At 52.1% G+C, this 23,374-nt stretch overlaps 11 protein-coding genes across 15 annotated transcripts in view; 7 read left to right on the top strand and 4 right to left on the bottom strand.

Annotated features, from left to right (window-relative positions):
* The window catches only part of PPTG_23458 (hypothetical protein), a gene marked incomplete at its 5' end in the record, with an annotated part of 4,699 nt that extends 1,880 nt beyond the window's left edge, over nt 1-2,819 (bottom strand). Inside the window, 8 exons of the mRNA XM_008910699.1 lie at nt 14-195; nt 264-481; nt 555-659; nt 726-1,262; nt 1,339-1,645; nt 1,705-1,895; nt 1,962-2,453; nt 2,541-2,819. Of these exons, the coding sequence (XP_008908947.1) occupies nt 14-195; nt 264-481; nt 555-659; nt 726-1,262; nt 1,339-1,645; nt 1,705-1,895; nt 1,962-2,453; nt 2,541-2,819 (2,311 nt within the window). The remainder of the gene's footprint in view (nt 1-13; nt 196-263; nt 482-554; nt 660-725; nt 1,263-1,338; nt 1,646-1,704; nt 1,896-1,961; nt 2,454-2,540) is intronic.
* A 74-nt stretch (nt 2,820-2,893) lies between these two features.
* Nucleotides 2,894-4,651, top strand: PPTG_23457 (hypothetical protein). Its single transcript, XM_008910698.1, has one exon. It carries the CDS (start codon nt 4,016-4,018, stop codon nt 4,463-4,465), a length of 450 nt encoding a protein of 149 aa, XP_008908946.1. The 5' UTR covers nt 2,894-4,015; the 3' UTR covers nt 4,466-4,651.
* Nucleotides 4,652-4,789: 138 nt separating this feature from the next.
* Nucleotides 4,790-6,857, top strand: PPTG_13239 (hypothetical protein). Of its 4 annotated transcripts, none has more exons than XM_008910694.1 (6): nt 4,790-5,223; nt 5,287-5,468; nt 5,567-5,739; nt 5,848-5,993; nt 6,051-6,131; nt 6,240-6,857. In XM_008910694.1, exons 1-6 carry the CDS (start codon nt 4,820-4,822, stop codon nt 6,334-6,336), a joined length of 1,083 nt encoding a protein of 360 aa, XP_008908942.1. In that variant the 5' UTR covers nt 4,790-4,819; the 3' UTR covers nt 6,337-6,857. The 4 variants fall into 4 exon arrangements, with proteins under 4 accessions (XP_008908942.1, XP_008908944.1, XP_008908943.1 ...); XM_008910696.1 differs by having other exon boundaries at nt 5,567-5,755; XM_008910695.1 differs by having other exon boundaries at nt 5,848-6,131.
* A 425-nt stretch (nt 6,858-7,282) lies between these two features.
* Nucleotides 7,283-7,408, top strand: PPTG_23456 (hypothetical protein; the record flags this gene model as incomplete). Its single annotated transcript, XM_008910693.1, has 1 exon — nt 7,283-7,408. The coding sequence occupies one exon, from the start codon at nt 7,283-7,285 to the stop codon at nt 7,406-7,408; it is 126 nt and encodes a 41-aa protein (XP_008908941.1).
* A 359-nt stretch (nt 7,409-7,767) lies between these two features.
* PPTG_13238 (hypothetical protein) lies at nt 7,768-11,393 on the top strand. Its single transcript, XM_008910692.1, has one exon. It carries the CDS (start codon nt 7,957-7,959, stop codon nt 11,278-11,280), a length of 3,324 nt encoding a protein of 1,107 aa, XP_008908940.1. The 5' UTR covers nt 7,768-7,956; the 3' UTR covers nt 11,281-11,393.
* Nucleotides 11,394-11,688: 295 nt separating this feature from the next.
* On the bottom strand, nt 11,689-13,880 carry PPTG_13237 (hypothetical protein). Its single transcript, XM_008910691.1, has one exon. It carries the CDS (start codon nt 13,402-13,404, stop codon nt 11,998-12,000), a length of 1,407 nt encoding a protein of 468 aa, XP_008908939.1. The 5' UTR covers nt 13,405-13,880; the 3' UTR covers nt 11,689-11,997.
* A 501-nt stretch (nt 13,881-14,381) lies between these two features.
* Nucleotides 14,382-15,157, top strand: PPTG_23455. Of its 2 annotated transcripts, XM_008910690.1 has the most exons (2): nt 14,382-14,935; nt 14,992-15,157. In XM_008910690.1, the coding sequence occupies exons 1-2, from the start codon at nt 14,735-14,737 to the stop codon at nt 15,007-15,009; spliced, it is 219 nt and encodes a 72-aa protein (XP_008908938.1). In that variant the 5' UTR covers nt 14,382-14,734; the 3' UTR covers nt 15,010-15,157. The 2 variants fall into 2 exon arrangements, with proteins under 2 accessions (XP_008908938.1, XP_008908937.1); XM_008910689.1 differs by having other exon boundaries at nt 14,382-15,157.
* Nucleotides 15,158-15,207: 50 nt separating this feature from the next.
* PPTG_23454 (hypothetical protein) lies at nt 15,208-16,378 on the top strand (the record flags this gene model as incomplete). Its single annotated transcript, XM_008910688.1, has 4 exons — nt 15,208-15,423; nt 15,537-15,719; nt 15,773-16,036; nt 16,238-16,378. 4 exons carry the CDS (start codon nt 15,208-15,210, stop codon nt 16,376-16,378), a joined length of 804 nt encoding a protein of 267 aa, XP_008908936.1.
* Nucleotides 16,379-16,638: 260 nt separating this feature from the next.
* PPTG_13236 (hypothetical protein) lies at nt 16,639-18,840 on the top strand. The gene is made up of 3 exons (XM_008910687.1): nt 16,639-17,182; nt 17,251-17,825; nt 17,894-18,840. The coding sequence occupies exons 1-3, from the start codon at nt 17,048-17,050 to the stop codon at nt 18,759-18,761; spliced, it is 1,578 nt and encodes a 525-aa protein (XP_008908935.1). The 5' UTR covers nt 16,639-17,047; the 3' UTR covers nt 18,762-18,840.
* Nucleotides 18,841-19,066: 226 nt separating this feature from the next.
* On the bottom strand, nt 19,067-21,041 carry PPTG_23453 (hypothetical protein; the record flags this gene model as incomplete). Its single annotated transcript, XM_008910686.1, has 3 exons — nt 19,067-19,147; nt 19,254-20,311; nt 20,459-21,041. 3 exons carry the CDS (start codon nt 21,039-21,041, stop codon nt 19,067-19,069), a joined length of 1,722 nt encoding a protein of 573 aa, XP_008908934.1.
* Nucleotides 21,042-22,002: 961 nt separating this feature from the next.
* Nucleotides 22,003-22,206, bottom strand: PPTG_23452 (hypothetical protein; the record flags this gene model as incomplete). The annotated part of the gene is made up of 1 exon (XM_008910685.1): nt 22,003-22,206. One exon carries the CDS (start codon nt 22,204-22,206, stop codon nt 22,003-22,005), a length of 204 nt encoding a protein of 67 aa, XP_008908933.1.
* Between the last annotated feature and the right edge of the window lie 1,168 nt (nt 22,207-23,374).

Below are 23,374 nucleotides of genomic sequence, written 5' to 3'. Positions count from 1 at the left end.
TGGATCCGGATACGGTACACCGAGCAGCTTTCATTCTGGTGGATTTCCTTGTCGGCCTTGACGAGTCGTTGGAATAATTTGACCCGGTCACTAAAAGGTACCAGATATGGCATCGATTGGATTAGCTTGTTGGCTCGAGGTGTGCCCAGCAAAACCTCTTCAATCAATTGGTTGCTATCCAACTCGGCAATGATCCTGCAATGAGTAGACGTACACAGGAATTAGTTATCATCGCGAAAGATGTTGAATTAGCAGCAGCGTACCAGCTCGAGACATTGCAAAAAGGCTGACGAGAACACCGATTATAGAGAACTCGCATCAAACGAGTCGCCATTTCCACGACAAACATGCCAAACGCAACGGATTCAGAAGATGGAGCGAGATTGGCGTAATTCCAATACGCTTCATGAAGCGCATGCTTCAGACTCACTACAATCCGCTCGATCTGGCAAAGAGGCAGCGGGTACTCTTGCTCGTACATCTGCACAAGCATGGAACACAGTCAATACAACATCGGCAAAAAGGCATGCCTGTTAAAACAATGCAGAGCTCACCTCTTCGTCATCCATAACAACCAGTAGATGTTCGTATAACATACAAAACAGCACCAACATGCACACATACGGGTCTGAACTGCGCGCATGAATCAAGTCCACATTCTGCCATGTATCGCGTCGTTAGCCAGTTAAAGATCATTAAAACACCAACGTTGGCACTAGCTTTACCTTGGCGAAGTCTTCAAAATTTCTGATGTCTTGCAGTACACACCACAGCATTCGAACCAGAGACACGTTCTGCGTTTCATCTTCTTCAGTCTCGACAATCTCCACATGATAGAACGCCAATGTGTTGAGTAAGCGCATTGCGTAGGACTGCCGCTTTCCACCATCATTTCCCCACCGAAACAGGAATGTCCCGCACAAGCATGACAGTGCCTTAATGTTATCCAGCACGAAAGGTTCCGAGCTTTCGTACAGCTTCTTCGTTGCTGTACGCTGAACTGTTGAGCTTCTTGATTTTCTCTTATCATCAACGCCGTTTGCAGCAATTTGACGCGCTTGTCTGGAAGTATTCTGCAACTGAGTAGCATCCTCGACGGCATTAACCTCTTGGTCGCTCTCTCGTCTACGCCGTAATCCAGCTTTCTCGAACAAATTCCGAGCCCACGTCGCCTTGCCAATTGATTTCACCTTCTGCCACGTTACCGAAAGTGAAGTTGACAACGAAGACGCAGATGCGATATCACCGAACCCAAATTGTTCCTAGATGTAGCAATAGGAACAATGGTTAGCTTAAAATCGAAGAGGGTGCATATATATATAAGGTGCTTGCTCTTACCGCAATTGTTGGCGCTTCGGGGCACATCGGCGTCGGTCGTTGTGTCGCCAGCGGGTGGCGAAGAGCGCTCGGAGAAAACGAAAGGAGGTGATTACACATTGAGCGCAGATAGTGGTCATTAACCAAAATTTGTAGCTGCTCGTTCAAAGCTTCTGGGAACACCACGGGCACGGAGTGAGACTCGGATACTTTTGTCCACGACACAGCCACTCCCGAAGCAGCGTACGTTGCTGGTGGCACAGATTGCAGCAGTTTTGAGAGGAGCTGAACCTCATTCAGAACGATAGTGTCGGTTTTACCCTCCACACTACACATTAACAAATTGTCAGATCCTCCTGGTTTCCGATGCTTTTTGCCAGTGCTTACCGGTCAGATATCCAAAGAATGTTTCCGAGAAACCAGGCTTCAGATGCAATCCCAGTAACTGGTGAGGCGGGGAAGTCGAATACGGACAAGTGCAGTCCAGCACTAAGCAGTCTATTCCACAACGACAAGTTCGTAAGTTGGAGCAGTCGGTCACTTGCTACCACTTGGTTCAACAGAGGCACTGAAAAGATCTGTCAATTCACATAAGTCCAACGTTAGCACAAGGTCATAAGCTTATAATTGTCGCCACCACTTACTTCCATCACAAATGCCTCAAGAATGCCACTTGTCGTCGTAAGAAGATGCACCACAAAAGTTACCAACGCATTGCAATACGGAGTCTCTTTCACATTGGCCGACATCGGGACCTGGCCCCGTGTCAAAACCAGTTGCTGTCGGACAATTTGAGTCACCGAAGCTTTGGGCATCTCGATGTATAGCTCCTTCCGGGGGTCGAACACAACCAACCGACCAGAAACCATGTACTGTTGGATCTCCGGCAAGGCATCCATCAATACCCGCACGGTCTTAAACCCCACAGACACTTCTACTGTAGATGACGACGCACTGCTGCATTGCAGACACAAATCAACGAGTCGTCGCAGTTGCCAGTCTCTCTGCATCCCCTCGTTCCCTTTGATCCCGTCTGAAGAAGCAACCAGCGTGTCTGCAAATAGTGAGCTCAACTGCAGCAACCTGTCTGCATCTTCTCCACTTCCAGTGTAGAAGGACAGCATCAAACGCAGCAACTACACCAATATCATAACAAATTTTGTGTTAGCCATCTTCTCCAGGACGCACGATCCTCAAAATGGTCGATTCCTGCAGGTTTTCACCTCAAAAAGTGCGTCGTAAGGCAGCGGCATGTGGGGCAGTTGCAAAATAACCTTCAACTTCGCAATGTCGCCCAGTTTTTGGTCAAATTCGGATCGCGAGTGCGTCCGTAAGCGTCGAGCAGCGAGACGCCCACGCACAAACGCCTGCAGCTGCTTGGCTGCCGTCTCCTGCTCCTTGCGTCGGCCACGTGCCTCTCGCTGCTCTCTCGCCAGCTGCAGCACACGCGCGCGGTCGCCGCGCCTGCCCCCACGAGCCAGCTCGTTGTCGCGCAAGAACATCCTTGGAAGTGAATACTGTAGTATCAAAAAGAAGCTAATTATTTTCAACCAATCAAGTTCATTTAAAATGTAGCCTTTTGGCAAGCGCTTCAACTTGAAGAGATCGTTGAGCTTAAACGATGTTCACAATGGCGTACAGGATCACACCGCAGCCGGTCATCAGCACAGGCGTGTCCATCGTGTGCGGAGCAGTCGCCTCTGCGTACGCCATTGTCGGCGCCAGGATCAGCATCGACAGCAGCACCTGCCAGAAGTTGTCGAACGCGGCGTACTGCAGAGCAGGGAACACCAGACCAGACAGGAACACACACACACTGCCCTCCCAGCTACGAGTGTACTTGTTCTTCGAGAAGCAGCTGCGCGTCTTGTACTTGTGACGACCCCACGTGATACCCACAGGCTCCGCTAGACCGTCGCCGATGCCCGTGATAAACACGAGGATGAACGTCAAAGCTCCTTGAGCAGCGAATAGCCACTTGAAGAACATCAGAATGAACATACCAGGAGCGATGTTGCCCAGGATGATCCACTTGAGCGTGTTCGGACGATCTTCCGGGCGGTCCAGAGAGTTGAACTGCAGCATGAAGAACTTGGAGTGCTCACGGATGGGCTTGATGAGCACGAGGAAGCCCAGCATAGTGAAGAAGTCACCCCAGGCCAGAGCGATCGGACCAGAGTATTCAGACTTAATAACCAGCGGCACCATGTAGGCGGCAAAGTGCTGCAGCTTACGAGTGTAGTTGACCTTGAACTTGGACGACTTGTTGGTCATGATGTAGCCCTTCTCGTCGACATCACAGAAGACACGACAAATAACGCCACCAATCAGTGATACCAGCATCATCACTGCCAACTTCGGAAGCTGCATGAGCCAGAAGTGTGTTCCATGTAACCATTGCGGCTCGTAGGAGTACGTCAGCACGAGCATCGCGGCGGCGTAGACAATCATGCCGAGCATGAATGCGAAGTCGAACGTGTTGTACCAGTGCTTCCTGTAGTCACCAGCAACCTCTCCTTCCTCGACCAGCGATGTTTTCGGGCGACGAACCGGTCGAAGGGATTCCTCTTGAGAGGTAACAGAACCATACGAAGGCAGCGTGTGTTGAGGTAGCTCGGGCGAATCTGGTACCTTCCAAACGATTCGAAGCAGCACGTAGATCAATACCAAGGCTACTAGTGGCAATGCCACGAGAGTAATGCCCTCAGCAACCGTCAGTTCGTGCGTCCAATTCCTCGGTACAAACGCAGCCATGGGCTCAGCTGTTTCTCCCGTCGAGTTCATGGACAATCGGAAGAGAGAAGAGAGCAATGGGCCTGCAAAGATGTCGGCGGCTATATCTTCCATCCAAGTTGCTAGTTGCGAAAATGAACTTGCTGAGCTTTTACCGGGTGACGCAGAAAATGAGAGAGGAACTCGGTCCTGGCCTCTGATTGGGATTCTTTTCTTCATGCTAGTTCCGCGTCGTCGTCTCCCAGTTTTTCTCATTCTTTCTACCGCTCGGTTGGACAGCAAGACACACGGCAATTGTGTTTCATTTGAGCAAACAAAACAAGACAGCGTCGATCGAGTATTTCTCATGACGGCGGGGTGCAACAAAAGTAGTTCTATATCTACTAAAAGCTTCGAATGGTGCGCCACAGATTAGATATGCAGGCTTCCTAGCTTCGAGTAAATGCGCCTGAAACTTAAATACGTAGGGTTTGCTTCGAAATAGGAAGGTGTGCTTTCTGCGCTGCTGCTGCTGTAAATGTCTACGGCTTAGTAAAAAAAATCGCTGCCATGGCAAAGAAAAGAAAACGGGTGTCGATCAATAGCATTGTTGTACCAAGTTAAGTATCTCTCGGTCGAATGCTTGGTCGCACCTTGACACCCAGGACTGGGTGTGAAGTCACGCTGCTGCAACTTTAATTTATGTTGCTCCTTAAACCTTATGGCAACTTTCAAATTCTTTCAGCAACTTCTCGCTTTTTACCGATGGCTTCATTGAGGCGCAGACGGAATGCTGCGCGGCGTGAACCGAGCGGAGGATGAGACAGACGACGAAGTTCTGGCAGAGCTGACGCGCGAGGGAGAGAACCGGCTGGCGTCCGAGCAGCGCGCGCGGCAGGAGCGACACGCTCGAGACTCGCGCTGGCGGACGTTCATGGTAGCCGTCATGTTCTTGAGCCAGGTATTCGTGGAACTGGGCCGGCGCGGCCTACAGTGTCTTCAGCGCAACGTGCCGCGCTATATTGCGTTTATAGACCGCTGGCTAGTGCAGTCCATCCGCGTATCGGTGTACCCAAGGAAGAAAATGGGCACACTACGAGTGCTGCTTGCACTTGGGCTGGCATTTGCACTACCCTACATCGTGCTGACCATCGGGCGCATGCGTTTTCCAGCAGGACGAGGTGCAAAAGTGAGGTGAGAATGCCTAATAGATCTCAAATTTTGGTGAACATTGACGGATTTATCGGCGGCGTGCAGTGCGGGAGAGCTGGACGAAGAAAAAATCCGCTCGCGTATTATAGTGGACCGTGTTGACACCACGGTGCCAGGGCGCAGGCAAATGTTTCTTCGTGAAGGAGATGACGGACTCAAGCTGGACCAAACGCAGCTGAGATGCGAGAATACCGTCCAGGGTGTGAAGATTCTAACAGATTCGATGGGTAGGTGACCGGAGGATTGTGCTTTTGCTGGTGATGCAGTGCACGTGTTGTTTGGATTGGTCTTGAGGCTCAAACGTTTGCAATTTTATTGCTACTAGGTTATGTGTGTACTCGGTCTCAGCTGGACAAGGTGAAACCTGGTTGCTGCAATGAGACCGATGCTAGTCTTCCTCGGATAAAGCAGTACACGTGCGACCAGTGTGATACCAATCCACCGCACTGCTGTGATGTGTTTGAGCACTGCGTGTCCTGCTGTATGCACCCTCTCAATGTACGCGCAGTTGCGGGTGTGCTCGCCAGTTGGCATAAGCTCGGTTGAGCCAGCACTTCAAGTCCTGATCTTGTTGAACTGTTTTTTTTTTTTTTTGCCTTATCATAGTCCGGTATTCGGAGGGACTTCTTGACGCACGCTGACCCGGACCACCCAGTCTATAGCGACCCGGCCGAGATCACGGTGTTCCAGTACTGCCAATACCGCTGCCGCACCTCGTCCGCGAGCGTGCAGCACCAAAACTCTTATCGAAGGTGAGCCTTGTGATCAACCGGCTGAGGTGACGTTTGGCTAACCAGCAATTGGCCCAGTCACCGCTCATTCTGCTACGGTATTCACCGACCGCTGAAGGTGCTTCCGACCGTCAACAGCGACGGTCTTCACGACGAATGGTTCGTTCTTGCACTTGGTTTCAGTCCGCAGCCGCACCCGCGGCTGCAGCTTGCTCTTTGATACGCTGTCTAACCTGTGCACATCTGTCTTTCCATGGCGGTGAGCAGGAGTGGTGCGTCTCGCGAGGGCGCGCGCGATCATCTTGTACCCGCAACTCAACTCGAGCTGGATCCATACTATCGCGCTTATGAGCTTCCGGACTGAGCGCTTAACGCTGGACAAGCACTTCGGCAACCCGCTCATAAGATCGTGGATCGGACTTCAAGATGATCGCGTACCCATCACTTTTGCTCGTCCACAGCTTGATGATGGTCGGCGCATCGAGCGTAGCAGTTGAAGTTGCGCGTTTGTGGTGTCTTGGCTCCAGTATTTGTAGACCCAAATATCTAGTGGCTTCTTCGAAGCCTACGCGCCATATAAAATGGATTCGTCGATGGCTCTCCTCGAAGGTTTCGACAGTGTTCCATTACGTGTTGTATCTACGGCCCAGAATCTGAGGTGCAGCCTGCAGCAGCAGGCGCGTGTGCTTGCTGTTGCAACAGGCACTCGCTGTGGGGCTAAGACATGCTGATAGAGAGGCTACAATACATGTATGCCGTATCAGAGTAGATTGAACCGAACACTATTCTGTCAGACGAGACGGCTCACCTCAGACTTCAACAAAAGGAACGCAAGGTTGGACCATGCGCCTTTCGTAGCGAAGCAAATGTATCTGTCTGCTCGGGTATATTTGTTATCAGGAGTCCTTAAGTTATTTTTTCCAACATTTGCACTATACATCTTGACAGGATTTGTGTGTTGTAGTTTCGAAGAGTCTACGGTGCCCATAGTTCGAACTTTACAAAGCCCAAGTGACTGAAAGTATCTTATGCGATCACAATGTTCGTTTGAAGCTAGCGCGCGGCGAGTTCCAGGCGAGGCAAAGCCCCACGAAGTGCAGTGGCGCAAGTCTTCACGTTGGCTCGCGCTGCCGTCGGTCGTCACTTTCCGCATCGCTGGGCCAAAAAAATTTGCTTTTGTGGTGTATTACCCGCTCACAGCATGTCACAGTTCTCGATCGAGGCAACTGCTATACTTCACAATTATCTACCTCGAAGTAATTGCTCAATGCCAAGTCGCTTTAAGCGACTCAGCCGTGCTTTTTGCTGCAATGACAGGCGACTCGACGATCACTGGTCATGGTGGCCTCGGCTCTGCGTGTGTCGCGCAAAGAGTCAAGAGAGCAAGTGGTATTTCACCGGGCTTATCCGGGCGCTCCAAGCCCTACAAATTGTAATTTGTGCAAGAAACTCGAGCTCTAACCGGAAATTCGTGGCGGATACTTAATGCGCGGTTCCTATGTGACTCGTTCCCGGTATGCTTACCTAACTCAATTTGTTTTTGCCAGTTGACATTGGCACGCCGAATTTGATTCCCTGTCGAAGACGATTTTGTGTAACATGTCTCAGTCAGAGAAGCACCTCAGAATCCAGCATCTAAAAAATTGCTACCCCAGAATCGCATAACTTCAATTTTGCATTGAAATTAGAGCACGCATCTCCTGCACCATCGGCTGCAGCGAGTAGAGCTTGCGTGTTTCTACTGAGCCTCACCACCGAGTTCCGCTTTGTGGCTCGCGGCGTATGTATTATCCAGGGGCACATCAGACCACTCAACAAAAACACGAATTTAGAGAACGCCGCTGTCTTGTCTGCAAGGTGACAGACAGGAGGAGCAATTGCATTGTGCTCCCGTCGTCTGACCGCTCGATTTGCAGACTCGATTTTGTTCTCGCGGCCCCCGCGCAGTCCCTCTCTCGGAGCGTTCGCGGCCGCTTAGGTGAAAATGGCGCCGTCCTTCATCTCTATGCTCATGGGCGCCGATAAGCGACCCAGTCCGGCCGCAACTGCGCCGGCACAACCGTCGGGTGTGACACTTCCGCACTTGGTGCGGGGCCGCTCGGCTCGCGCCGATGGGCTGCAGTTCGGCCTGCCTATGGGTGGTTTCCAGCGCACGCCCTTCGGAAACCCACAGGCCGCAGTAAGCACACAGGATAGCACTACGACACCTTGGAATGACCGGCAAAAGGTGCAGGATTTCTTCCGGCATACAGACAACCAAGATGATAGCAACCATAGCGTCAATGTCGCCGAGGATGAGAAGGCGGCGCAGAACGATAACAAGGGGATCGACGTTCGGGATCTCGTATCCAAAAGTACCCCCGATAGTCGGGACTCGTCCACGACGTCGTCTACGTCTTCCGACGACCAGCAGGACGAGCTACGCGGCGCAGTACAAGGCCGCGGGCGATTACAGAGCGCGTTGGAGGAGCTGCTAGCCAGACAACAGGCAGAGGAACAGGGCCAGACCGATGAGGAACCCGTGCAGAGGACCCCACTTAAGAAAAAGGAGCGTAGGAGATACGATTCCTTCGATATCATGGCCGACGTGCGTCTCGAAGACGAAGACCAAATGGACGATCTTGACTCTGTGTACTCCACACCTGCACGGTCAAGAAATAACAGCGAAGATTTCTTTGGCGGAGGATTACTAGACATGCTCTCGCAACGACATATGCCCGCTGGTGTGGACCGACATGCCAGTGTAGCAGATATGCTGGCCAACCGCATGCTCCCTACGCCGAACGAAGACGTAGATGAGGAGGAGCACGTCCCAGTAGCAAGACCAGACGAGATCGCTCGAGTAAGACTCGAGCCTGTCGTACAGAAAAGTCCCGCTATGGATCGGAGCAACATGTTGGCCGAGATGCTGGCGAAGCGATCGGCTACGTCAACGGATAGCGATAGTCCGATGGAGGCTCCCGCAAACAAGACTAACGCACTAGAGGCCATGCTGGCGAAGCGGTCTACCCCTCCTGCTCCAGTTTCGAGTGAGGAGACCACCAAGACACCCAAGGTTAATCCGTTGGAGTCTATGCTCGCAAGGAGAACTGCACCGTCACCACCACCTCCAGTGGCAATGGAGGAATCTGGAGCTGCACACCCATTGGCTGCGATGTTGAAGCAGCGTCAAGTGACCCAAGCACCAGCCGAGACAGTGTCCCCAGCGCCAGCATCTGCTGATAACAGCAGCTCTCAAAAGGACCAGACCCCTCTGAAGGACCATCCGACATATGAAAAGTACTTCAAGATGCTCAAAGTTGGGCTGCCAGCTCCTGTTGTAAAGCACAAAATGCAGAGCGAGAATGTGGACCCATCTATCTTGGATATGGACCCGAACAAGCCTCTACCTGAGACTCCTGCTCCCGCCTTAGACGACGAAGCTGAGGCGGCATATCAGGCACAAGTGAAGGAATATGAAGCCAAGCATGGCAAGTACTTGCAGATGGTGAAGGTGGGTTTACCTCCTGCAGTTGTGGAGCACAAGATGCGGATGGATGGAGTGGATCCTACCTGGTTACAGGGGCCCCCGAAGCGACCGGAACCGAAGCCTGCAGCAGCGTCCGAAGTCACAGAAGAGGAGAGAATTGCTCACCGCAAGAAATACCACAAGTATTTCCAAATGCTTCGCTTAGGTTTGCCTCGTGGTGCTGTGGAACAAAAGATGCGGATGGCTGGACTGGATCCGGCTGAATTGAACGGTCCTCGTCGAGCAGCGGTACCTGCTGAGCAGCCCAAGAAGGCGTTGAAACGTAAGGATTCGATCCGTAAGAAGCTCCACTGGGAAGGGAAAAGGACCCGTGCACGTCGTGACAGTCTTTGGGGTGGTGACGCTGTGGACGAGGCGAAGGAGCAGGTTCAGATCTCCGAAGAGAGTCGCGCGATGCTCGAAAAATTGTTTGTTAAGGACCTAACAGAGAGCAAGAAGCGCAATGCCACTACCAAGTCTGAAGGGGCTACTGCAGCTAAGAAGAAGAAGGCGATGGTGCAGCTTATTGACATGAAGAAGTCCCAGAACATCGCTATTACTCTGGCGCGTGTCAAGCTGTCGTTCCCGGAGCTGAAGAGCGAAATTTTGGCCATGAACTCGACGGTACTTTCACCTTCTCAAGTTCGGTCGCTCATGGATATGTGGCCTGACAGGAAGGAGATGGAGGCCGTCAACGCCTTCAAAGGCGACATGGCAAGTATCGGCACTGCCGAGCAGTTTCTTGTGGAAGTACGCAACGTGCCTCGCTTCCAAGAGAAACTGGGATGTCTAGTTTTCAAGCAGGAATTCCCCTCGCGAGTGCAAGAGCTCCGCGAGTCATTGGGCCTCGTGACACGAGGAGTGTACCAGGTGTGCTCAAGCGCTGAACTACGCCAATTATTTATTTATATTTTGCAGATTGGCAATCTGCTCAACTTCGGCGGCGACGACGAACAGCAAGGCGTCGACGCCTTCTCGTTGGGCTCATTGGTCAAGTTTTCGCAAACGAAGGCATTTGTGGGCGGCATCACATTTTTGCAGTACGTGGTGCAGTCAATTGAGCGAGATGTGCCGCATCTTGCGCACTTTTACAAGGACATCGACCTGATTTCCAAGTGCAGCAAGGTGGCGTACACTTCGCTGGCATCGGAGAAGAACGGACTGGAGGCTGGGCTACAGAAGCTTCTACGTGAGGCTGAGGCGTCTGTGCCCAGTTCTGACACTAATGAAGACAACAAGGATGCGATGAGGGCGTACAACGACACGTTAATGAAGTTTTGCAAGGAGGTCAAGACCGAGTTGGATGCTCTTCAGACTCTGCTGGACAAGCTGAACGCGGCTAAAGCTCATTTTCTGGAGTATTTCGAGGAAGAAGATACCGAGGAAGAACTGGACGTGCTGCTCTCGCATATTGCGAATTTTACGAGCGAATACCGTCGCGAACACAGCAAGTATCAAGCCAAGATGAAGAAGGAGATGATGAATCTTTACTCGAAGATGTCACCAGCCAAGAACCCGGTCAAGGTGGAGCAACCTAAGCAGGAGCCAAAGACTCCGCACGGTAAGATGCATCACAGTGCCAAGCAGGGTCAAAATGGACATCATACCCATGACAAGGCTGCACACCCTCATCGGACGTCGTTGCCTCCACAGATCGACCATCCACAGCCGATTCGTCAGATCCACCACGCGCGGGTGCTCCACTTGGAGATCCCGCAAGACGACGACATGGACGATGTTTCGTCCACTGCGTCCATGTCACCCAAGACCAGTGCCGTCCTGTCTGGACGAATGTCGTGAGCTGTTCAAGTTGCGTACGTATTACTTAAGTTCCAGGGTCGCTATGTAAATATTGCCAGACACTTATCGCTAAGCCATTAACTAAACCAATGCAAGTATTATGAGGTTGTGAAGTTGTCAGCGCTCTATTGCAACATCATCGGGTGTTGGAAAGCTCTATTGATTGCATTGGAGCCGTGAGATCGGCCAAAACGGATCGCAAGCAGCGATCGAGTCGAAGTGAGAGCTCGGATACTTGAAGGGCTTTCCAAGGAGAAAACCTCAAATCCTATTGTCATCTGCCGTTCTTAGCAATGATTTTGTTCACGCCCGTCATCACCACATCGTAGTGGCGTAGAGGGATAGAGAGTCAAGACGCTGGCTACGTGGCGAACATGTGCTGTCACCGGCCTAAGCAGACACTTGACACTAGAGATGAAGTTGATACATTGCTTTTCTTTGATTCACCATGCGCTTTAAATACTTGACAAAGAATTTCACGTAGACTACTAGACTGGTTGGCACGACGCCGATGAATACGAGCTTGAGACATAGAGACAAATAGGCCCGAGCGATAGGCGGTAGCTCGGAGCAAAGTCCGCCATCGACTCCTTGTTCTGGTTCTTCCCCTCCTCATCTTCCAATTGAATGAGGGATGACGTTCACGCAGAGTTTGTAGAAAGAGAAGGACGGAAAGCCCAGAAGTCGATCAGGATAAATTGAAGACCTTCATGGTCTTCAGACGGCCAGGGCGGCAGCAACAGGTTCAGCGTTCACTGGCTGATTCGAGTTGATAGCAACCTGCTTGTCCTCACGGATGTGCATCGTGCACATGCCCTGGTTGCGAGAGAGCTTCTTGCAGCCCTCGACCTTGCAGAGGCGACCGCGACGGTGCACCTCGCAGAAACCTCCGCCACGGTCCGTGCGGACGCAGCCCTCGATCTTGCAGTTGCGGAAGCCGCCGTGAGTGGCGCAGAAGTTGCCGCGTTGGGCGCCCTTGGGGCAGCCAGCAGCCTGGCAGCGCTTGCCACCGCCGTGGGCACGGCAAAGACCGCCCCCCTGTGAGCTCTTGTTGCAGTTGGGGAACTTGCAGCGAGCACCACCGCCATGAGCCTTGCACAGACCGTGAGACTGAGCCGCCTTAGCGCAGCCCTCTTCCTTGCACTTCTTGCCACCACCGTGACCAATACAGAAGTCGCCGTTCTGGCTCGATTTCTTGCAGCCCTCAATGCTGCACTTGCGACCGCCACCGTGGGTCTTGCAGAATCCCTTGGAGCGCACACGACGCTCGCATCCCTCAACCTTGCAGGTAGCCATGCTCTTAGGAGACTTGGTAGTCGATTTCACCTGAGCAGCGATGGTGGCCTGAGCAAACTGGTCCAATTCGGTGGAACGGAAGAGCATCTCCTGCTCGATCTCGGGTAGAAGGCGGTCCAGTGAGTCAAAAGCCGACTCGATTTGCTGGATGTCCTGAGGCATACCCGGTAGAGCGGGCTTAGGGGCGGCGTTTCCGAACACAGAGTAGGCAATGGGGTCAAGGTCGTCCATGGCAACCTTAGCATTGTTGTCCGCGGGAGTGAAGGCGATCGGCTCGACGTTCATGGCCGAGGAGGACGAAATAGGCTCGGGCTTCATCATTCGCTGCGACGGAACGTGGTACTGCAGAGGCTGCTGCTGGCCCATACTGATCTCGAGAAGGTGCTGCATTTCGTTCACGTGCACCTGGCGAGGAGGCATCGGCACGTTCATAGAGGCTTGGTATCCCTGTTGCTGCTGCATGACTGATACGTAACCGTGACTGTGGTGCCGCGCAAGTGTCGGCGGCATGCCCATGGAAAACGACGTCGGCTGTGGCTGCTGGTACTGTGTGGGCGTCATCTGGCGGACAGGCATCGACGTGTGGCGCGTGAGCACTGCCGGAGGGCAGGCGAAGCCGAACTGTTGTGGCTGTGGAGCATACTGCTGCTGTTGCTGCGGACGTGACCAGGCGTCGACGTCACAGCCCATCATATCGCCGAGAAGCATGTCCGAATACTGGGTCTGTTGTGCCATGGGAGGCTGTAGTGCATGCACAGTCTTGTTAGCCATGTTAGACGGCCGCGGTTGGCCAGTAGCGTCGCTGTCTTGTACGCTTTCAATGGACATTTTCCACGCTGCTAAGTCCAGGGCCTGTGTTTGTCTGGAGCAGCTCGATTTCACAACTGAGGCTATCGTCTCGGGGCGTCGTGTTGGCACTGGCTGGCTTCACACACTTGTTGCTAACGATGTAGACCTGCTGCTGCACCGCTTGAAGGGAGTCTCGTGGCCCAGAACCAGGGGAACGCGCGCTCGGATGGGATGCCTTTGCTCCTCGGGATGTGGAGCGGTTGCACGACGAGATTCGCTTCGAAATCGAACGTAAGCGGAGTTGTGAGAACAGACCGACGAAGGCTTGGAAAGGCAAGAGCTCGCTTTGGGATCGGCGGGGGGCTGATCCAGCGACTCGGATATGAGTGTACCGATGTCGGAGGGGATTCCCTGGCCGCGCAAAATGAAGAGTGAGAGCGGCGGTGGCCATCGGGCGGCCTGGAAGCGAAGATCACGCCCGGCGACAGACCAGCCGGCAGATGCATGCGCCTTCGAGGATTGGTGTTGTCGTGACCGATGAGCTACAAACAAGTGCACCTCCGCGGCAGTGGTCCGACTTCCTCTAACCCGAACTGACTAGCTCCAAGTAGTCAGCAGCTTACAAACTCCAAGTCATTGCGGTGAAGCATCTGGTGGAAGCGCTCCCCGCAGCTGTTAATGTCCACCCGAGACCAACGCACAAGGTCCGCCACTCTCCCACTCCTCGCGACCAACATGGCAGGCGAGAGCCGTGGCGGCTGTGGGCGTAGGATTTCCTCCGAGATGCTTTTCTATCAGCGAGAAGCGAGCGATTCCGAGCTGAATCAGGAAGATGTCGTTGCGCTTTCAAGTAGAAACACTTGTGTGACGTCGACGTAGATGTATATGCATGTATCTAGAAAATGTCATTGCTCGCGCGAGGTAGCGAGGTTACGAGGCTACGGTACGCGTGTACTACTGCAACGTGATCGCTTCATCGATCCATTGGTTTTCCGGCGGCCGGCACAGCATGTCATGCATTTCTAGCTCACCGAAGCAACCGCGGTTGTCTGGCGACTGTCCTCATCCACCAAAAAGCCCTTCGAGTCTTTGTAGCAACATTCACGTATTAGGCTCCGTGCAGTGTGACGGTATTGCTGTGCGTGCATTGCTGGGAGGTTGTGATGATGAGTTTCGCACATTGTTGGCGCTGCTTACAAGAAGGGGTGTGCCGTAATTTTTGCACAGCGCGATTTCGCTCTCCTTGACTTCAAGAATATGATGCTGGTGGTTGTGGCGTTGTGCATGTTACAGCCGTCGGAGCGACTACTAAAGTACTAGTATCAAACAACACGCGAGCGCTCTTGTGAAGGTGAAACGCGCTTCCAGCATGTCGCGGGCCATTACAGGCTGTACGTGCATGTATTTACAGCACCAACACAGCGAGCTCTCTATTCGAGGGCACGCACGATTTGCTCGGTCGCTGCTGTTGAAGATCATCGGGTGTTTCCGAGCCGCGGCAAGCAGCAAACTTGAGAGGCTGCTGGAGGTGGTGCTGCGTGCGACGGCGCTTCGACTAACTCCAGGCAGTGTAAGCCTTACGTGTAGATATTTTTCGGTGGCGAGTCACAAGTTTTTTCTTGACAGGCGCTGGACTTCGCCTGACCGGATCCAGCTCCATCTTGCCGCCGTTGTCTTCTAGATATGGGTATCACGAAGTCTTCACTTCTATATGAACCTGCACTGCAAGTCTGCAGCCGTGCATGTGAAACAAGAGTGTTTACAGAATGTTAATACATGGTCATTTACAGAGAAGGTTATTGTGCGAGCGCTCGCCGAGAGTTTTCTCTTCGCAAGATCGCCATGTTACGTATTTATGATTTGTTAAATGGAGTTGCTGGCAAGGCGACACAAATCCGCAGACAATCGAAAAGCATTGCAGCCGTCACCAACTCAAGTCTCACAATTGAGTCAAATACGCAGGTGCTTCGAACGGCACGTGCGCGTAGTCGATCAGCAGTGCCCGAGATGGCACGCAGTGTATCCGTCCCTGGTCGGCGGGCTCCGGAGCACGCAGATGTAAATGCGGCTCAAAGTCTCACGTCATCTTCCTTTCACGACACCGCGACGGGCTCGTTCGAGAGAAGAGCCTTGGCTGACTGCCAGCCAGCCAGCTGGAGTCGTGCATGCAGACAGACTATGTCACAGAGTTGCCTTGTCACGGCGACCTGCTGGCCCGAACAGCCTGGTGTGGCGTCAAGCCTTCAAAACACTCATTCGAGCCTCGAATTTCGAAATCCCGGGAACACGTATCCATACGAGGGATCCATGGCAAGTTGCCAATGGAACAGCAAGTTGCTGTCAGCAACCAAGCTGTGCGATGAATCCCTGATGATCCCTTGAACTCGCTCGCTTCGCGTGACTTTAGGCGGTACTGCAGCGACTCGATCGAGCGTTGGGAAAGCAAATCTGTGCGCAGTTCGTGGCGAGCTCCCAGCAACCCGGGCGAACGCTGCAAGTTGTGCAGACGCTGAGTCCGCGCCGGCGTCACCCAAGCGTTCGATTTGGACGATCCAAAAGCTCGAAGCCGGCGCTGGTAGCGACTTCGCAGACCCAATTCACACGACCCTTCTACTTGTATTTACATGTAGCAGGAGCCGGTTATGCGAACAAAACGTTGATGTCGCGTGGCGTGAGTGTGGGCAAGGCTCGGATCGCTTGTCGAAGGTGCACTACGACGTTATGTTTGACAAGGCGTCGAAATGGGTGATCTCCGGCCTCGCGTCAACGTTTCGGCGTCAGGCTTACACTCGGACCAGTTGGATCCCAGCTTGGAGGCAAGCCGCTGACTGGCTGATCCATGGGATCCATGGTCAGCCCACAGCAAACGCAGCTTCGCGGAGGCTTCATGTCGTGTCTGCATATCCAGCTGGTCAAGGTGATCCAAGCGTTCAACCTTCAGCGACGTCGCAAATTTTTCACTGGAGGAAGTGCGACACAGCAGGCTTGCCGGGTGCTGTACATGTACATGTAAACGTTTCTGCTACCGACGCATGGGTGAGAGCTCGGTGCGGCGGGCCGGCGGCGGCGGCAAACATTGGCACCTTGCACCACAAAACAAGTTGCTCTGGGCAACTGACTGAATAGCATCCAAACTTGGGATTTGTGATATGGTACCATGTACCAATCCAGACACTCCGTCACATTTTATGTGCACCACACCACGTCAGATGGTTGGACGAGAAAAGCCGGGATATCCGCTCTCCTTCTCGAAACGCCATTCGCGCTTTTGCTCTTCTGAGTGAGAGAGAGCTATTGTACTTTGTATCCGTGGTATTTGTGTGGTATTTGAATTGAATCTTGTCGTACTGTGGAAGCCGGTGATGATTACAACACTATGTCCAATTACTGCATGAGTGGCGGGGTTACGACTGCCGTCACGATGCGTCAAAAGAACCTCCTGAGGCCCACAATCTAAACACTAATAGCGTAGCTGCTCCGTTAGGGTAGACGATTTCGCTGTAATCACAACGTCTACCCATTCAATCTCGATTTATAATGAGAAGTACCCGTCCGTTTCGATGGCCGTCGCCATCCGTTACGAGATGTCGCCGAGAAAGGCAAGTAGTCAGGCCGAGCACCTCGACACTCGATACCAAAAAGAGCGGACTCGCCCGGAAGGAATAGCTTGCCTGATAGTGCCATGGCGTTGGATCTGTTCCTGCTGGCCGTCGTGATTATCATTGCGGTGGCGTTGCTCATCTGCAACGTCTACATCCTCGTGTACTTCCAGCACGACGATGACAAGAACACCGCTTACTTTCCAAAAGCGCTCGTGGTACGAAAGCGTCTTAATATCTTTATGCATTTTGCCTGGTACGGTACTGATACTGCTGTTGTCCCAAGATTTTCGGTTTATTCTTCGCAGAGGCGACAGTGCTTCTGCTGCCTCTGGATGTGGCAAACAACTCGACAGCCATCGGCTGTGCGGAAGGATGGAATACTGTGTGCGGCAATATCAACATGGATCTACTCTGGCTCATGGTCTTCTTGTCCATCATCATCTTCCTCGTCGTATTGCTCCCGTTCGCGATCTTCTACTACGAGGCGGACGACGGCGAGGATAACCCCAAGAAAAGTCAGTGGGGGGAGGCGATCAAGATGGAACTGGGCACGGTTTTCGTTGCTGCAGCGTTGATCACCGTGCTGTATCTCACGTGTGCCAAGAGTAGTGTCCCCATGCGCGCATTGGAAGTGAACTCGATGTCGGACAGTGAGGGATTCCAGCCGTACGTTGATGGCACCACAGTATCCAGTACTATCGTGACCGTGGCCAGCAACGTCACTGTGCAGCATATAACGCTGACAGTGGACGTGTCGCTGCCAGTGTACGTCACGGGGCTCACGAGTTTCGTCGGGTGGTTTGGCTTCTCGATTTTTTGCGGCATTGGCCTTATCGCGCTGCCCATGGACTTGATCCTGTACGTCTAGTTTGTAGTCGTATTACGATGTTCATTGAGCTCAATGTCAACGTTTGTGTTATCTGCAGGGCATTTTTCCATCGTCCAAAGTTCATCAGTGCCGACGTGTATGCAATTCAGAAGTTGATTCTGCAGCGGCGATCGGTGGAGCTGCTGGAGGTCGGCCGCTCCATCAAGCAGAGTATGGATCGCCCCGGTCATGGCCAGAGTTCTTGGGAGCGCAAAAAGCAGCGACGACTGGATTTCGTGACGCTCAACAAGTTCAAACAGTCCGTTTATTTGCTCGAAGGTGACGTCGTGGACCTGAAACTCTGTCACGAAGAGTACAGGAACTTCAATCCGCTGAAGCCTATTTTCAAGCTTCTTCTGGGCTGCATCGCAAGTGTCATAAGCTGCATGTGGTTCTTCCACATCGCACTCTACATGTTGCCGAACACCCCGCTACTGCCGTTCCTCAACACGTACTTCATCTGGTTCGACCGCTGGTTCCCGCTGTTTGGCACGATCTCTGTCGGTATCTTCAGCACCTACTTGTTAGCATGTGCAGTCAAAGGTTGTTTCAAGTTTGGCATGCGCTGTTTTTGCATCGCGTTGCACCCGATGAAGCTCCACGGGACGTACATGAACTCGTTGATATTCAACCTCGGGTTGGTTCTGCTCTGTGCGATCCCGTCGGTGCAGTTCTGTGACCAAGCGTTCGCTGACTACGACCGCCTCACGGCATTGCGGACGCTCATGGGCGTACAGATTCACTACTTGAAAGGCATGCGAACGATCTGGGACTACAACATCTTCGTCTACGCTATCCTTATCATCAGTTTGATCACCGCCGCTATCCTTCTGGCTAAACCAAGAGACCGCGCCTCACCCGTGGACGACATCCGCAAGAGAATCGAGCGCCAAGTTCGTGATACCGCTAATGCCAACGCCGTCTAGACGGTCTTTATCTCTTCCATTTACACCGATTAACTTGTTACAAGTCGTAACATCAATGAAGCATATCAATGCCAACACAGTTTATTGCGTTACATGGTGTCGACCAAACAGTCGACCAGGATCGATGATTTTGAATGGCTTCCGACTAGGAGACTTGGGGCTCTTATTGACATTCTGAAGAGCTCGGAGAACTGGCGATGTCTTCTCTTCCGCTTGTTCCGGATCATTTTTATCTTCTTGTTGTTCGCTATAGTTCTTTGCCTCGACAGAAGCTGGAGACGCTGGTTGCGACGCGACGTCGGATGCTACGTCGATGCGCAACAAGCCGAGATCTCTCTCATCGTACTCATCGAGCAGCTTTTGCAGCCACGCATAAATTTTGGTGCCTGCACCTCCAGCGATTCGGACGAACGAGCTTTCAGTGAACGTGGGTTCTTGGAAGATGGCACGCAAAGCAGTGGCTTGAGACGGGGCTAATGTACTACCACGCACAGTTCGTAGACGATGACTCCATTCCGATGATTTATGCAACACTTGACGACAATGAGCCCAGGAAAAATCGGACGGTACGAACTGCTCCTGCTGCTTTGGAGTGGGTTTACTCTTACGTGCATCGCGCTGCTCGATGGGCGTCTCCAAGAGGATAACGAGGCACATAAAAAGATAGTGCAGCTCTCGGACTGGAACCCGGATACTGCGTAGTTTTCGCCATTCTTCGCGGGATATGCCTAACCATTCCAGACTCCCGGTGGTTCTGGCACTAAGGACGTTGGTTATGCCTTCGTTCGAGACAGCCTCGACCCGTTCTGCGTCTTGGTTCCGTTCTGTAGCGGTCATTTCGCGGTGACGGAAGTGGTTGATACGGCCTTGCTTGACGCCCTTGCGACCTCCGCCATCGCTCGTTGGTTGGTGATGTTTCGGCCAAGTAGGGACTGTATAGCTAGACATGACGCACGTCGCTGGGATCACTTGCTGCAACTTTTCTTGGTTCTGTTCGGGTGGTAATGTAATAGCTGCTTCCGTTGCAGTGAGCGCCGCAGAGATCTTGACGGCTTCAGCGACGGAATCCAGGTAGTGCTGCTCCAGAACCAGCTTGGCGGCTTCAGTGGCCAGCTTGTAGAGCTCAGCACCGCCTAGCAGACGCCCACTGAGGCTGGAATCATGATGTGCTACTACCAGCACCACGTTGGTCACTTGCCAACGCTGCAGCAAGTACAGCAGTCGGTCTCCAACACCGATTAACGTGTCATCCTCGCACTTTTCAACTAATTCCACGACGCTCGTGCTACTGTTTTTGTTGATTGCAGTGCGAATTCGAGAGGCTCGAGGAAACTCCTGGAACTTCCGCAGCCGCGGCTGCTTAGCCAAAGCCTCCGAGGCGAACGCGTTGACATCTTGTTGCTGTTGAAGCGGGGTCACTGGGATCACTAGACCCTGGAACGTGTTCTTTTTCATCAAAAGCTGTGGTCCTAGCGTCGCACGGCGATATCCAGAGCTACTGCGTCGAGGAGACCCCATAATGCAGACCAAAGGAGAAAGTGGGTGCGCTCCTGATGATACAGCGTGGTTTCCAGTTATTTATACGAGCAACAGCATGATTAGTTTATTGTGCTCTCGTTCTATTGTTACGCTCTATTTGCTCTGGACGACGCTCTTGCTCAGGATTTCGTAGTCTTGCGAGTTGTCTCCACACGCACTCGGTGACGTCTCGTCGATCTCGAAGCCCAATCGCTCTCTGTAGAATCTCATGGCGCCCGTGTTGTTCTTGAATACGGTGAGAACCATCAGCTCCATCCCATGCTTCCTCGCCACCAGAAGCAGCAACTGCATGAGGAACTTACCGATACCTTGGCGCTGCGCCATGGCGGCCAGTTGTACCTCGTACAGATACAGCACCAGGGCGCCGTCATCATCCACAAAGCGGAAGTGCGCGAAGCCCACGAGTGTCTCACTTTCATCGCTTACTAAAAGATAGCGCGCCTCGCCCTCGAACAACTCTGTACGTTTAGCTGCAGCGTCGTATCCCCATTCCGACGCCTGATATAAACTCTTCATGTTGTTCTCAAAGAGCTCCACGATGTGGTCTCGTGTCGACTTGGATAGGTCTTTGGACTTGGCGCCGCGGATTGTCACGTTGGCGCCGTTGCGTGCGTAGTGCGAGAAGGCCTGGAAATCTACCATCACGTCGGAAACCGCATTGGCTGCCACGAGAGTCGGGTGGGTCGGGGCATCGGTAGCGACAGATTGCTTGGTCTTCTTAGCCTTGCTCGTCTTGGGCATGTCTGATTGACAAATATTCTGGAAAAAAAAAGGATAAAAGTAATTACATCCTGTAAATTCCGATTAGACTCTTTACGATTTTTACAATCTCCTATATAAATGACCTGGGGCCGAAAATAGTGCGGGAATCTCAGGACGGAATTCCAGATCGATTAAGGAGCCGCTTGGCATTTATAAAAAGTGATTACCTTTGCTCCAGCTCACGCCTGATCAATGCTCTCCAAATATAAACTAGCTGTAAAACACGTGCAGCCCTTGTTTCTGGACAAGTTTACGAAGAACGTTACCTACAATGCATAAACTAAATGACAAAGAACTCCTTTTAGTATCACGGTGACCTACAATTTGACTAACAACTAAGTATTGACACTTCCCGCTGCGTGTGACCATGAAGTTCTCAACAGAAAGAGAAGGGGGGATGCCAGTCCACTGGATGTTAGTGTGTACAAGATGCCTAAAGTTTTCTATTAGTACCAGTTCCATTTTCTAAACGCTGGTGCCCGCATACGCTAAGTTTTTTTTTTTTACACCATGAGTGTAATGGCTTCCCTCCTCAAACAGATCAATCAGCTTGAAAGGATCGTGCTGTAGCTCAGCTAATACGTCGTGTTGAACCTTGGTGTTGCTTTCGTTCGGTAGTACTTGTTACATCGCGCAGGAAATCATCGTCATTTGTTTCATTTGCGTATTGTAGCAGTGTTTGCGGTATGTCTTCGCTCATCGTCTCCAGCGGCTCTCAAGCGTCCTCAATAGCTTCCAAACCCGACCATTTTGAGGTTTACCTTAACTTCAAACGAACCCATGTCGGCATTCACTCGATTATCCACGCGCTTCTAAAGCCAGCAATGTCCCCTGAGGAGCTTTTCGTTCGAGGAGATCTTCACAGACGTGTAGCAAATCATCTGCGTTGAATTTCAGTCATGATGGGTGCACATTCATTGTGCTGCCGTTGACTAGCTGCTCACAGTAAAAAGTAATTAGCGCTAGCCATTATGCGATATGGCTCAACCCACATGACTTTAAGATTGTTAGCGTGTAGCTTCTCGTCGACACGTGGGCGTAGCACGTAGTTGCCGGCCGAGAAGTTTACTTTATGTTCGTGGTGGGGGCGCTTACGGTAGCGCTCACTCCGTCGAGTGCGTTTGGCCTTGACTTCTTTGTGCATATTTCTAAGATTGGCGCGTAGTTGGACGAGGTTCAGCTCTGTACTTGATTGAGGGTTTGTCAACGTACCTATTCTCCCTTTCCCGTCAGGAAGAATAAAAACTTGTCTTACGTATTCGACCATTGCATGCCCGCGAATAGCTCAACGGGCGCTCGGTTTGCAAATGAGAGGACCGGTGAATGGTTGATACTTGAATGTACGAGAGCTAGTAGATACGGTCAGTCATGTATGGTCACTCGAAAATCCAGTGCCAAAGCTTGAAGAACCTGCAAAATGTCTCGGTTTACCTGCTCCACTGAGCCGTTCCTCCACGACGGGTAGACAAGTACGAATTCTTGGCGGCCTTTCAACCGTCGACTTAGTTCATCGACGACTTTGCTTTTTGAAGTGCGAGCCCGAGCCGCTAATCCATACAGTGGGTACTCCGTAACAACTGTACCAGTCTAAAAGAATAGCCGTAGTTGCAACGTCGGAAGTAGGACCATCACACGCAATCTGCCCCACAAAATGGTTCGCTTCATCCTTCAATACCAAAACATACCGCGATGTGCCAAGAGAATCACCAAGCATAAAAAAACCATTGGTGGCTGATTTGCGCTCGAATGTGTGGTGCGTCTCGCTATACGGCCGTGATATCACCACGCTGCCCTTCACATGCAAGCAGAGTAGGCACTTCGCACAGTAAGCGCGCACTATCTTGCTGAGACCACTAAGAAAAAAAACAACCGGCGGACGTGATTTTCCATCACGTGCATACCACGATGTCCGCTCCGTCCACAGTGAACAATAACTAACAGTCGTTCGATCAAATCTGTCGCCTCCAAATCAATCCATTCAAACGCCATAGATCGCCACTTTCAAGTTCAGCACCCTTTGGTATAGCATACTGCGCTTGGACGCTGCCGATTTCATCTACCGTAGCCCATTCAAACCATCCTGATCGAGTGGTCGTAGTGGTGTCAAGTCGGTTCCAGTTGCTTCACCAGTTGCCTTCCCTTACTGCGTGTAAAGCGCTTGGCTGAGTAAATCCGTGCAGCAGGTTGCGGCTTGCCTCCCCATCTCGATATTAAATCTGCCCAGATGCTATGGATGCCTTCGATGTGCTCTATAGTATAGCGATACTCAATTAGCTTTGTTGGCCAACGCAGCAGTTTATCACGGACATGTT

Source organism: Phytophthora parasitica, assembly GCF_000247585.1.
Source record: "Phytophthora parasitica INRA-310 unplaced genomic scaffold supercont2.38, whole genome shotgun sequence".
Lineage (NCBI taxonomy): Eukaryota > Oomycota > Peronosporomycetes > Peronosporales > Peronosporaceae > Phytophthora > Phytophthora nicotianae.
Note: the sequence above shows the minus strand (reverse complement) of the source record. Positions and strands in the feature narration are given on the sequence as shown.

Coding starts and splice junctions, on each gene's coding strand:
- PPTG_23457 (XM_008910698.1), top strand. CDS start 4,016: ATGCCCTCAGCAACCGTCAGTTCGTGCGTCCAATTCCTCGGTACAAAC.
- PPTG_13239 (XM_008910694.1), top strand. CDS start 4,820: ATGCTGCGCGGCGTGAACCGAGCGGAGGATGAGACAGACGACGAAGTT. Junction 5,224..5,286: donor GGACGAGGTGCAAAAGTGAG/GTGAGAATGCCT, acceptor GGCGGCGTGCAG/TGCGGGAGAGCTGGACGAAG. Junction 5,740..5,847: donor GCTGTATGCACCCTCTCAAT/GTACGCGCAGTT, acceptor GCCTTATCATAG/TCCGGTATTCGGAGGGACTT.
- PPTG_13238 (XM_008910692.1), top strand. CDS start 7,957: ATGGCGCCGTCCTTCATCTCTATGCTCATGGGCGCCGATAAGCGACCC.
- PPTG_13237 (XM_008910691.1), bottom strand. CDS start 13,404: ATGTCCATTGAAAGCGTACAAGACAGCGACGCTACTGGCCAACCGCGG.
- PPTG_23455 (XM_008910689.1), top strand. CDS start 14,735: ATGTCGCGGGCCATTACAGGCTGTACGTGCATGTATTTACAGCACCAA.
- PPTG_13236 (XM_008910687.1), top strand. CDS start 17,048: ATGGCGTTGGATCTGTTCCTGCTGGCCGTCGTGATTATCATTGCGGTG. Junction 17,183..17,250: donor ACTTTCCAAAAGCGCTCGTG/GTACGAAAGCGT, acceptor TGTTGTCCCAAG/ATTTTCGGTTTATTCTTCGC. Junction 17,826..17,893: donor CTGCCCATGGACTTGATCCT/GTACGTCTAGTT, acceptor TGTTATCTGCAG/GGCATTTTTCCATCGTCCAA.